At 38.4% G+C, this 13,664-nt stretch overlaps 1 protein-coding gene across 1 annotated transcript in view; it reads left to right on the top strand.

Moving 5' to 3' along the window:
- Positions 1 to 13,664, top strand: part of RGS6 (regulator of G protein signaling 6) — a 662,738-nt gene that overhangs the window by 525,691 nt on the left and 123,383 nt on the right. Inside the window, 3 exon segments of the mRNA XM_072629224.1 lie at positions 5,387 to 5,493; positions 5,656 to 5,707; positions 11,401 to 11,465. Coding sequence (XP_072485325.1) covers positions 5,387 to 5,493; positions 5,656 to 5,707; positions 11,401 to 11,465 — 224 coding nt within the window.

Here is a 13,664-nt window from a genome sequence, read left to right as displayed (position 1 = left end):
CTATTATAGCAGATTAGGAAATTCCACCTAGTTGTCCCATTTCTTCCCCTAGGGATGCTAAAATTGTGCCTCTGACCCTCTCATAGGGTTTACTTTTGTAGGAGGAAAGAAGGAAGTCTATAGATGTAAGGGTCTCCATACAGTGCTAGTTAGATGGTACAATGGATATTACTGGGCCAGGAGTCAGGAAAACCTGAGTTCAAATCAGGTCTTGACATGTATGGTGTGGCTGAATTATTAACCACTGCCTGCCTCAGCTTCTTCAGCTCTCAGAGGTAGTTAATAATAACCCCTACTTCCCAGAGTTACTGTGAAGATTAAGAGAGATAATATTTTAAAAGTGTTTAGCACAGTGCCTGGCACTTAATAAATGCTTATTTCCTTTCTTTGCTCCACTGGATGCAGATCAGCAGAATGATGATGACTTAGAGTTTTCTAATTGCTGAGATGTCTTCAGTCATTTCATCAAGAAGCATGTATTGTCTATCAGTCAATACTAAAGGGGATATGGGCAGTATAGGGATATAAAGATATGGGGATACAAAGAATACAAAAAAAGGTAAAAACATACTCTACCCTCAAAAAACTCAGTTTTAGAAGAAAGGTGATATGAATAAGTGATACAAGATAGATTCAGAATAGTGGGGAGGTCATCTGAGAAGGGAAGCCACTAGTAGCTAAGGGGACCAGGAAAGGCTTCCTGCAGAAGTCTTGAAGGAGGCCAGGGAAATGAAAGGCAGAAATACAAAGGGAGAGTGTTCCAGGAATGGGAGAGGGCAGTGAAAAGGAGTTGGAAGATGGGATGTGGACAACAGTCTGGTGATAAATGTTTAACAGGCACATCTGCAGGGGAGAAAAGTATTTCTGACTTACTTTAAAGTCTAATCTATCTTTCTATATATCTACATCTATCTATGTATATTTTAAAACACTTTTCATCACTTTCTTAACTCTGGACAATCAAAAGAATGATAAATCAAGTCCAGATTTGTAGCTTTTGCCAATTTCCAAGACATAAATTCTCACAATGAAAATTTAACAATCAGCTCTAGAGAGCTATTTGGAACTGGTTCTAACACACCATGAGTTCAGGAGGACTAAAAAGTAGACCAGTATATTAGGAAGAGGTCAGATTATGAGCAAGTCAAGTAGAGGATTTATATCAGATCCTAGAGATAACAGGAAGCTACCAGAATTTATTGTAGGAGTCATGACATGATCCAATCTATACTTTAGAAAAATTACTTTGGCAGATGGATGGATTTGGAGTAGGGAGAGACTTGAGTTCTTCTTGTTCAGTCGTGTCTGACTCTTTGTCAATCTTTTGGAAGACTGACATTTGGAATGTCAGTTTGGAATTGGAATCTTCTTGGCAAAGATATTGGAGTGATTTACCATTTCCTTCTGGATTTGAATGCATGAAGATGAGACTTCCTGGTTTCAGGCTCTGTGCTTTAGCCACTGGCTCACCTAACTGTGCCAGAGACTTGAGGCAGGGAGGTTAAGTGATTTACCTATGGTCACGAAGTTAGTGCTCTCTGTGGCAACTCTTCAACCTAGATCTTATGAATCTGAGGTCAGACCTGAACCTACTGTTCCATATTGCCTCTCCTGGTTCTTTCTAATCTGTCAGTATTCTAAGCATAGCAATTGCTTCCACTCAACAAGGCAGTGATCTAAGCTAAGAATTATATCACATGCTAAGAAGATACACAATTGGATTGCATATGAGTCCTGTCTTAGAGTTGACTACTTAAAAAGAAAGGACAGTTTGAAATTCTCAACCCATAACCTGATAAGTACATAAACTCCTTGATAGTTTTGGTAACAACAAAAGAAAGCTCCTGGTAAAAAATATTCTATCTTTAATATCTGGTAACAGGTTTTTCAAAAGAGATTAAACTAGTGACTTGGGTGGTTGAATTTTTAAAAAGACAACTAGGTCAGAGTTAAGTAGTAGAGAGAGTTCAGAAAAACTTCAACAACACAAACTGTACCAGTTCAGAATTTGTGATCAAATTCACATACTCCATATGTGGTTCTTACTGGAGAAAAAGTTTGATTATGCATATATATGTAATATATGTGTGTATGCATACAAATATACATATTTACATATGTATATGTGTATATACATGTATAAACATGCATAAATGAATATAAATTCATAAATATACAATAGACATAAATATAATAGAATATAAATAATAAATTAAATTCATAAAAGATATGAATATGATATAGAAATTTAAATAAGTAAATATGTTCCATATAAACATATATAGCAAATATTTGTATATATGTATGTGTATAAATACCTTATTATATAGGGGAGAAAACTTCAGACTGAGAGCTCAAGATATCTGGATTAGAGTTTTGGTGCTCACTGACTCACTATGTGAATTTAACAGTCCTTCACCTCTTCATTTTTTCTCAGTTGTAAAATCAAAGGGTTGCATTAGGTAATTTCTTGATCTCTACAGTCCCTTCTAACTCATCTTTTTATCACTGGGATATGATTCTGTCATCCGAAGTTGAAACAAGTAATTTTCTGAAACTGACAAGTCAAGAAATTAAGGATTCCTTGAATATGTCTTTCATTTTCAGGCTTAGCATTTAATTTTTGAATGTTAAGAGATTGTTATGCTACATTAATATATAATGGAGACTTGCTGAGAATTAATTTTTCATTAGTTTTCTTCATTTTACCTTTTTACCTTTGTATCTGACTTTATACATAATAAAAATTGCTTACAAATTGCTTTAAAATTCTCACTCTGGATCGTTAAGACAGCTCTGGAAGGCAGGTAGATAGCTTTTATTATCCCCTTTTTGCACACAAGGACAGCAAAACTTCATGAAATTAAGTCTAATTTTGAGGAATCAATAGCAGACCCAGAAAGCTGGAGCATTATACTCCTTCCCTTTCCAATAAGATGCCTATCTACTCTAGACTCAAACATATAGCTAAGCCTAGGTTCAATCCTAGAAAGTATAGTCTCTAATGAACGAGCTCTTATTTCTTATAATTTTCTCAAAAGAGGGGAATAAAAAAATGTAATCAATCAGGTATGGGACAGGTATTTATTTCTTACATACAAAAGACTCACAACACACATTGATAGAACAATTCAGAACAGGATTCAGAGACAACTTAAAATTACTATTATACACTCTTGGTGGCTGATACTTAAACCTCATAGGGATATAAAGTAATTTGCAAGACTGTTGATTAGGTATTTTGCATTTCACCTGAACTCTGCACTGTCCAAACAACAACCCGGTCACATCTGGTAAAATAGATGAGGCTTAGTGATCTCCTCCAGCAGTACTAGAGTAATTGTTAAAAATTCCTCTTCTTTCTGTTAGTTAACCCAGTGGGACCCAGGATCTCTGTACCTCCCCAAACTCACAAGATTATCTCCAAATCTTCACATGTCCACCTCAAGAATAATGTTCAATCCCCTGTTCAGGAAAAGAAACAAAAAGTAGGACAAGCAATCAGGGGTCTAGAAGTATTAAGTCTTTGTTTCCACCTTAAGAGTGCCAGTGGTATAAGGGAAAAGAGCGTAGCCCATACCCACAACCTTCTCACAGGGAGTCTGGAGACAGAACTACATATTACACAGGCAAATCAGAGCAAAGCAACTGAAGCAAAAACTGTCTCTCCTTTTAAAAGTTCCATTGAGTCATCAGCTCTTCTTGTCCAGTAGCTAATGAGGGGATTGCTTCATTATTTCAAAGCACCCTTTTTCTTCAGTGCTGAGTTACCACATGACCAATAGTAGCCAGGGAATTCATCATCTCTAACATGCCCTAATACTGAGTTATCATGAACTTTATTTGGCTTCAGGACTCAGGTAAGAGCAAAGATGAGTTTGGGGATGAAAAACTGAGACTCAGGAAACTAGTACAAACAAGAACTTTATAATTATATGGTGCAACAAGCACGTAACACACATGCATATACACATGTGTCAATATAGTCAGACAGAGGTTTGTTCCCATGAATATAAGAAATTCACTCAGTGGGAGGGAAAGGAAGTCATCTAGGGGAAAGTACATACATAAAGTTGGGGTTCAGGTGGGAAAGTTTTATACCCCAAAAATGGTCTTGGTGGTAATTGGTGCTAGATATGGGAGGGATATTTCTAATCAGACACAGATATGGTAGAGAAAATCTCAGGACCACTTATTATACCAAGCTTGGGTGAGGCTTGGATAGGGGGAGTTTCTTTATTTCAGCCAGAAAGTGGGAGGTTTTGAGTTAGCTATCTGAGGCAGTAGAAGACGAATAGCTCACAGACCAAGAGTTTTAACCAATCAGAAGCTGTGAGCATTAAGTGGTTGTCACAGGATTAACATAGGTCAGAACAGTGGAAAAGTACAACTTTGTTTTTGCTCATCTGCTTTATGAGCATGAGGTCCACTTATGATTATAGGATTCCAATATGGAGTCACTTAGGCTAACTATGACATCAAACAATATAAAAAGTCCAATGATCGATCACACCATGCTTCTGGAGTCCCTAGAAGTTCCAGGGGAGTTCTGGGTGCATACGTTCTGAGATGGTCCCCATAGGTCAATTCAGCCTCCTCTATAAATGATTGACCTAAGGAAGCCCTTCAGCAAGTGCTGAAACTCAGGTCTTCTGGTTCACAACCCAGCAATCTTTCAACTGAATACATTCTGTTTTAAAGTAGCAAAGCTGAAGGTCTCAAAGTATCCTAGTAGTTATAACTTTGAATTATCGCAATAGTCTCTCTATACTTCTTCTGAACTCTGAAGTAGGAATTTCTATTTTATATCCATATGGTAGAGATTATTTCAATTTCATTTCTACAGCTGTTTTGAGGGAGCTATAGGAGGGGTGTGCAGCATAAGACACTAAGAAACCATGGTATCACTGTTAAAGATGGTGCCCTTACCCTTCCTGATGGGAGTCAGCCAGAGGTTTTTGTGCCCTCTTCTTGATTTAGTCTGAGACCTTATTATGCAAATATTGATTCCTGGCTTCATAAAAACTATAAGAGAAGTTTGAAATACTAAAAAGGGGAGTTTGGAAAGGAATTTTCAGATACCAGTTAGGAGCCAAGAGGATGGTGAGGGTATCAGGGGAAGTGACAGATCTATGTTCCTGGGAAAACAAACCTTAGAAACCAGAGAGTCTACAGAAAACTTAAAGCTTTTCTTTGTCATCAAGACCACTCTCTCCCTAATACTTTCCCTCTCCATATAATCTTCATCCCTTTTGAAGTTATAAACATAGGTATCGAGTTATTATAGCAATCCTGCCCCATGCTTACCTTACACAGTTTAGATTTGAGTGGCAGGTGCTGAGTCTAATAGCTTTCTAATTATTTCTCTCTTGTCCCCAATCTACAGGTGAAGCAATACACTTGGGAAGCCTTGTAGCTGCCCAGGGTTACATCTTTCCCATATCAGACCATGTCCTTACCCTGAAGGATGATGGCACCTTTTATCGATTCCAGGTAAGTCAGCTCTCTTCCTTTCCCTCAAGCACCTTTTTTGTCATTTTCCCCCTCATCTGATCAGAATTTGGAAAAGTGAAAGTGGAACATAGTTCAGGACCCTGGGGAAAATGGGAATGATATGAGGGGACTCCTGTTTCCTGACCCTCTGTTGTTTTGCAGGCTCCATACTTCTGGCCCTCCAACTGCTGGGAACCTGAAAACACTGACTATGGTGAGAACTGAAGCAAACTCCAGTTCTTACAGGTTACTTCTGGGAGCTTGCAAGACAAATGCTTAGTGCCTGAGCAACTGTAGAGTAATTTGTCTGTCCTGGGGGGTTTCCCATGTTTGACTTTTTTTCATTTATTTGACATTTAATAAGACCTCAACTCTTGGGAACTCTTCATAATGGAGGGAGGCACACAGCACACTGAAAACAACGAAGTCCTGGGAGAGGAGCTGGAGAGAAGTTCTTCTAAGGGCCATTTGATACATGGAATCCCAGAGTCCTCTGAGCCTTCCATTGAGGCCATGTGGCTGATGAAGGCAGGACCAAGATGACAATGACCAACTTCCACCTGCAACTTCACAGGCTTATTAAAAAGCATAACAAGAATCCTTGGAGGAGCTTAGGGAGGGATAGGAGTAGAATTCACTCTGACTCATGGGAATAGTTGTTAGATTTGGCCCAATTAGATCATATCTGGGCAAGGAGATCCTTCAAGGTTCATCTGATTTCATATCCTTAATGGAAGAGAATAGATATACACTAGCTTAGGCAGCAGTGACAGCTGACACTTCATTACCATTACCTTTAGTAATAAGGTACTTCAATGCTTCAGAGAAATATGAGACCATCAGTCTGGTTACTCCTTCCACCAATGCAGGTAATGAATCCACTCCACAAGGGGTTCTTAACATGAGGTACATGGACCCCTAAGAGATCTATGGATAAATTTGAGAGGTCCTATGAATTTTAAAATAGCACCCTATGCTTATCTTATGCAGTTTAGACTGACAAAGGGATCCATGGTACAAAAAGGAGGGAGGGGGACAACAAGGGAAAGGATTAAACATTTATTAAGCACCTATGTTCCAGACACTGTGCTAAGTGCTTTACAAATATTACTCCAATTTAATCCTCACAACAGTCCTGTCAGGTAGATGCTATTATTCCCATTTTACCTTTGAGGAGACTGAGGCAGACAGAAGTTAAGTGACATTTCCTAGGGTCACACAACTAGTAAAGGTCTGAGGTCACTAGTAAGAGTCTTCCTGATTCCTAACCCCATCCTCTATTCTCTCTATCCAGCTGCCTTGGGAAAAAAAAGAGGGAAGGAAGGAAGGAAGGAAGGAAGGGAGGAAGGAAGGAAGGAAGGAAGGAAGGAAGGAAGGAAGGAAGGAAGGAAGGAAGGAAGGAAGGAAGGAAGATAGGAAGGAAGGAAGGAAGGAAAAGAAAAAGAAAAAGAAAAAGAAAGAACAGACCCCTGCTTTGTAATAAATTACCCTAATGAGTTGTGGCTAAAGAAAAAGTCATCATTAATAGTTGGTCTTCCGTTGACAGTCCTCTTCAAACTTAATTAAGCTGGTCCTCTAAGGTCAGACACAGAACCCATCACTGGACCTATATTCAAAACCAGCTTGGTAGAACCTATCAGAACATGAAGTAGCACTTAAGTAAATGTTTCTGTGGCAGTTCCAGCTAATTCCTCTCTTGAGATAGTGAAGCAATAAAATCCCATTTCTTTCAAGACAGTTTAGAGAATTATTGTCTGTTAGTGGGAGAGGATTCCAGCTGCAGGGGGAATGATGTGGTTTTGTAGCTGAATTAATATTTGGCAGATGCTGACAGATACATCTGATTGGTTGACCAGTGAGCAGTCAGTCTAATACCCAACCTTATAACTTCTGCAGTAGATAAATTTGAAGGAAGGGGGAATTATGAAATGGTAGGAGTAGAAGGAATAGAATAACAATAGTTTATAGCCTAATAAAGTTCAGATTATTAGGCTTCCAAATAGCTGTGGACAGCATGAGTGTATAAAGGGAAAGGCTCTTCAGCTATACACATGTGTTAGTGCTCACTTCACTGAAAATCCACTCCTTAAATACTATAGTCAATGGTTCTGCTTGATGCTTCTGGCCAAGAAGAGTAGCTACGTTTGAGTCATAATAAAGTAAAAGCTTCTGGAGCTGCTGGAACACAACTCATCAAAGCCCAGGTCTAGAGAAAATTACTTTGTCTCTGTTTTTTCATGTCATTGCTTCTTATGAATGTGAGAGAGACTATTTTCAAGGGCTTTGGACACAAGAGGATAAAAGTTAAGGTTTAGTCTCTTATAAGCAGAAAGCATAGATCTTCCAGGGTTACTATATATACATATACATACATACATACATATATATATATATATATATATATATATATATATATACATACATACATATATATATATATATATATATATATATATATATATATATATATATATATATATATATATATATATATATGTTGAGAGAGAGAAAGAGTCATTAAGGGTCAAAATTAGCAAAGTACTCATTTCATTAACAAAAAAGAATTAGCAATCATTCAACCAATAAGTATTTTTGAGCATCTGTTCTATAAAATAAAGGAGTTGGACTAATTGGCTGAGGTCTCTTCCAGTTCTCAAACTATGATCCTATGAATGTGCAAGCCACTGTAGGGAATTCAGAAGTCAAAAATATGGTCTCTCTTCCTAAGACACTTAATGTCAAATTGGAAAGATAAGAAATGCACACAAGAAGCCATTAGAGAATAACTCAAAACAGCCTATAACCAAGTATTAATTGGTGTGGTACAGATTCCAAGTGAATTGAGGCAAAAGAGAAATCATTGCAGATCAGAATGATGAAATTGACTTGATTACTGCTACCTGTATGTGAAATCCATGCCCATGCCTTTTGCCCAGGCTATCACCCTTTCATAGAATGTTCTTTTCTCTGGCTTCCCACCTCCTAGAATCCTTAGCTCCCTTCCAAACTTACTTTAAGTACCATATCCTACATGACCACCTTTTTGGCTTATTAACCCACCAAAATTACTTTATGTTTACTTGTATATAAAATATATCTACTGATGTATTTCATATATTACATATGCAATTCTATTCATATGTGTGTATATATATATGTATATATATGTATATATATATATATATATATATATATATATATATATATATATAGTCAAATATATCTACTTATGGAGGCAGAATTATATTATGAAAAGATCACTAGATTTGGAGTGAGAAGACTTGGGCTCAAATTCCTAGCTCTGTCAGTTACTATCTGTATACTCCTGCCTCAACCTCTCTGGGTATTATATGTTTACACATGGGAAAAAAATTCTACAATTACAGACTGCCTGCCTTACTCTAACATGCAAACTTCCTCATCTGGAACCTTAGTCATAAGAGAAATGGGGTGAAAAGCTATGGATGTTTCAGTGCAGATATCATCACTACTAGAAGGATAGCAAACGTTTTCCTGACAGTGAAATGAGTAGCATCATCCCTACATACAAATAAGTAGACATGTATTTATAACCTAGAGAATCTCATTTGACCACATTTTATGAGTTATTGGCTAACCTTCTCCCTGAACATGCCTTCTTATAGTTTGGAGAGGTGAAATCAAAAAAGAGGTGAAATCTGCAAAACTCCCTAATGAAGCCTGAATACAGTTAAAATATAACTGGGAAATGTTTAACAAATGAATAAAAATGCAATACAACATAGATAATGTTAATTTGTGGTTTTCTAAGTCAATATGTAGCCACAGGTAACTGTTTCCATTTGAGTTTGAAACTGTTACAAGTTCTTGGGCTCTATCTTTTACATTCTGGATTTTCCAAACAACCCTGGCCAAAATAAAGCAGTGGCAGAGGCAGGAATCCTGAACATCTCCACTTTCTTGCCTCTTTCTGGTCTCAGATCTCAGTGGTAAGCCCAGCTCTCTAACTTTTAAATTTTTAATTTATGTATTTTGTTCTATTTTAAATTCTGAACTATCTTCCTCCCTCTCTCCCCATCCCAGACTAGAGAAGGTCATCATTTCACACACACACACACACATACACACACACACACACACACACACACGAGAGAGAGAGAGAGAGAGAGAGAGAGAGAGAGAGAGACAGAGACAGAGACAGAGACAGAGACAGAGACAGAGACAGAGACAGAGAGAGATCATACTATTCATACTTATATTTACCAATTCTTTCTCTGGAGGTGGACAGTATCTTCCTTTGTAGGTCTTTTGTAGTTCATTTGAGTATTTATAATTCTCAAAATAACTCATCACTCACAGTTATTCTTCCAACAACATCGGTGTTACTATGTACAATATTCTCTTTGTTCTGCTCGTTTCTTGCATTTCATGCAAGTCTTTCCGTGTTTTTTTAATCAACCTGCTCATCATTTCTCACAGTACTGTAGTATTCCATCACAATCATATGCCACAACTTATTTAGCCATTCCCTAATTAATGGGCATCCTCTCAATTTCCTGTTCTTTGACATCACAAAGAGAGCTGCTATTAATATCTTATAATATGTAGGTTCTTTTCCTTTTTCCCTGATCACCTTGGGAAACAACTAACAGCAGTATTGCTGGATCAAAGGGTATATACAATTTTATAACTCTTTGGGCATAATTCCAGATTGTTCTCTATCTCTAATTTTAAGACACCCTGAAACTGGATCAACTGTGATGGTGCTTGCAATATGCAAAGTGTCCCCCTTTCTATTTACCTACCAGTCTCATGCTCTCTCTGCCTTGCTAGCTGTCCAGCAGTAAAGTCAACAAGCATCTATTTAGTGCTTACTGTGTTTCAGGCACTGTGCTAAGAGCCGGGATACAAAGGAAGGCAAAAAAAAATAATTCTTGTCCTCAAGAAGCTCACATTTTGAGGAGGGAGTCAATAGGGAAATAATTAAGTAGATATAATATATATACAAAGTAAATGCAATACATTCTATGAGAGGAAGGCTTTAGCAGCTAGGGGTGGGGGGACCAGAAAAAGCCACAAAGAGTCGATGAAAATTGAGCTGCATCTTGGAAGACATCATTAAAACTAGTTGCTAGAGGAGGTGAGGGAGTAACTTAAAGCCTATTCCATTTCTGCTTCCAAGATGCCTTCATTCATTCATTATTTATTTACCTGCTGTGTGTACTGTACTAGGTCATGGGAACATTGTACCAGAAGTATATATGTTTCAGGACAGGGGATGGAAGTGTGGTGCTGTTTCCTGAAATCAACAAGTGACTCATAAATGCCCCTTAAGAGTGGAAGTTATTCATGACTTTTTTTCTTATATTTCTCACAGCGTCTCGTACAATACTAGGCACATACATGCCCAACAAATATATGATTGGTCGAATGATTACTGCACCAGTGCTGCTTATTGCTAATTGTTATTATATAGCACTTTCCTATACTTTCACATTAATTCATTTGGTTCTCAGGATAGCCCTTTGAGGTTGGCAGTGCAAGTATTATTCCCAATTGGCAGATGAGAAAACTGAATCTTGGATTGGTTAATAGACCTATTCAAGTCCACACAACTAGTAAGTAGAAAAGATGAGATTAAAAGTCAAGTCTTTTGAATGCAAAGGGTGGGGCTAGGTTTTGAATTCAAATACTGGCTCAAATTTGGGTTCCAGTATTGACTCAGATAGTACTTTGTGACCTTGAGGGAAATCAATTAACCTGTCTAGATCTCAGTTTCTTCATCTGTTAAACGAACAGGTTGAACTAGATGATCTCTAAGGTCCCTTTCATCTTGAAATGCATGATCCCAAACCCTGGTTTCTTGCCACCCTTCTTGTCTGAAGCTACACTCATGGTTTTGGTGCAATGTTATTTCTCTTCCTTTAGCCATTTATCTGTGTAAGAGGACAATGCAGAATAAAGCAAGATTGGAGTTGGCAGATTATGAAGCTGTAAGTATAACCGCCTCCCTGAACAGGTGTGGGAGGTAAAGGGTTAAAAGATTTCTTTGCATCTATCTGGGTTTGAACCTTCATTTACCCCTTTTCAGCCCTCAAGCCTTTGCAGACACAGTCGGGGAAGGGAAGGGAAACTCTGCCCACTTTGTTCTCAGCTCTGAATGACCTCACTCTGATAGTTTTTGTGACTCTAAGAATAAAATTGTGTCCCCACATATTCAATAGTTCTTGGTATCAGAGGGAGTTGCTTAGGGTAGATTTAGCCCATAGGATCTGTGTGATTCATGTGACATCTTTCCCAATGCCCCTCTTCCCACTCCAAATCTCAGATTCATGATTTCTCTCTATAATTCCTTCCAAGAATTTGATCCCCCACACTGCCACCCTACCAGCCTTGAAGCCACATGTTACACCATGGAGCTGACGATCTATTACTGTTCAAGAGAGGAATTATCAATCTTCTCCCTTGATCATCCCAGGAATTCTGTTCCCAATAGAGTTGCCCCCATTTCATAGAAGAGGAAAATGAAGTTCAGAAAAGTTTAAACACAAAATCAACACAGATGATAAAAAAATGTAACTGTAGCCAATAATTTCCACCTCCACCAAACCCATCTTTATAAGGCTAATTTTAAGTCTTTCTCCTCCTCCTCTGTTCCCCACCCACCCTCTGGTGGAGGTACTAACGAACAGTGAAATGGCTAAAGGGCTGGCAGCTGAGGGAAGAGAGGAAGCACGAAAGACCAGGAATAATTATCTCTTGTATAAACAAACATTATCCCTACCTTTAAATCCACCCACCTACTAAATTCTCCTCTCCTTCCTGCTTTTGAGGGCTTCCACAGTTAACTTGAGGCCCAGTGCAGCCTGTTGGGCACAGGGGCCAGGCAGCCCTACCCATGGTTTGCTATTCTCTAAGCATACTAAGACTCACTGTTCGAGATGGACTATCGCAGTCATTCAGTCAATAAATACTTATTAAGTGCCTGTTATTATGTGCCAGGCACTTTGCTAAGTGCTGAGGTTGCAAAGAAAAGCAAAAGACAGTCCCTGCTCTCAAAGAGCTCATGAATTAATCGAGAAGATAACATGCAAATACACATATACAAAATAGATTAGAGATTTAGGAAGGAAGACACCAGAAGGAAGACACCGGGAGCAGCTGGGTGGTGCAGTGGATAGACCACCAGTCCAGTCAGGAAGACCTGAGTTTGGATTCAACTTCAGACACTAGCTGTGTGACCCTGGGCAAGTCACTTAACCCTGTTTGCCTTAGTTCTCTCATCTGTAAAATGAGCTGAAGAGGGAAATGGCAAACCACCTTAGTATCTTTAATAAAAAAAACTGCAAATGGTGTCATGAAGAGTCAGATGAGACAAAATCATTGAATAGTAACAACTCAAGAATTAAGTGGGATCAGCAAAGATTTCCTTTAGGAGGTAGGATTTCAATTGAGACTTAAAGAAAGCCAGAAGGCGGAGATGAGAAGAAAGAGCCTTCTAGACATGGAGGACAGCCAGTGAAAATAACCAGACTCAAAAAATGGAATGTCTTCTTGAAGGAATAGCAAGGAGGTCAATGCACAGATAAGACTAGACCATTATCCCTTAAAACTGTTGTCATAACAACAAGAAGTGTTTAGTAAGCATCTACTGTGTACCAGGCATTGTCCCCAGGAACTAGGGATACAAGTACCAAAAATAATGAAATGGGACTAAATTTTAGTCACTAAAGCTATTTCAGAAACTTTTCCATGTGAATGGAGAAAAGACAATTGTGTCATTCATAGTCTAGGTAGCTCCAAGATTCTGGACTCATACAGGTAGGATCTAGTAAAGGAGGGTCAGTTTCTTTCTCTGGATCCTTATCCCCACCTAGGATAGCTCCTCCAGTAAGAGATCACCTCCTGCCTTTCAGCTCCCAATCATCCTAAAAATAGCCCGAGTCACTAGGAAGCTATCGGAAGAGCTCCCTATGTCTTCTAAGGTAAAAGCTAGTGTGAATGCCAGGAGAGGTGCCCCTTAGGTGCTTCTAAATAGCCCATAACCTCATCCAGTTAATGAGGGACTTCCATAGTAACCTCTTTATGCTAGCAGTATTAATAATAATTTATATTTCCATAGCACTTTCACCTACTATATGGTCTCCTTTGGTTCTGACAACAGGGACTAGGTAGGTAATAATATAAGTAAC

This window comes from Notamacropus eugenii, chromosome 1 (genome assembly GCF_028372415.1).
Source record: "Notamacropus eugenii isolate mMacEug1 chromosome 1, mMacEug1.pri_v2, whole genome shotgun sequence".
Taxonomy (NCBI): domain Eukaryota; kingdom Metazoa; phylum Chordata; class Mammalia; order Diprotodontia; family Macropodidae; genus Notamacropus; species Notamacropus eugenii.
This window is presented reverse-complemented; position numbering and strand designations above follow the sequence as displayed.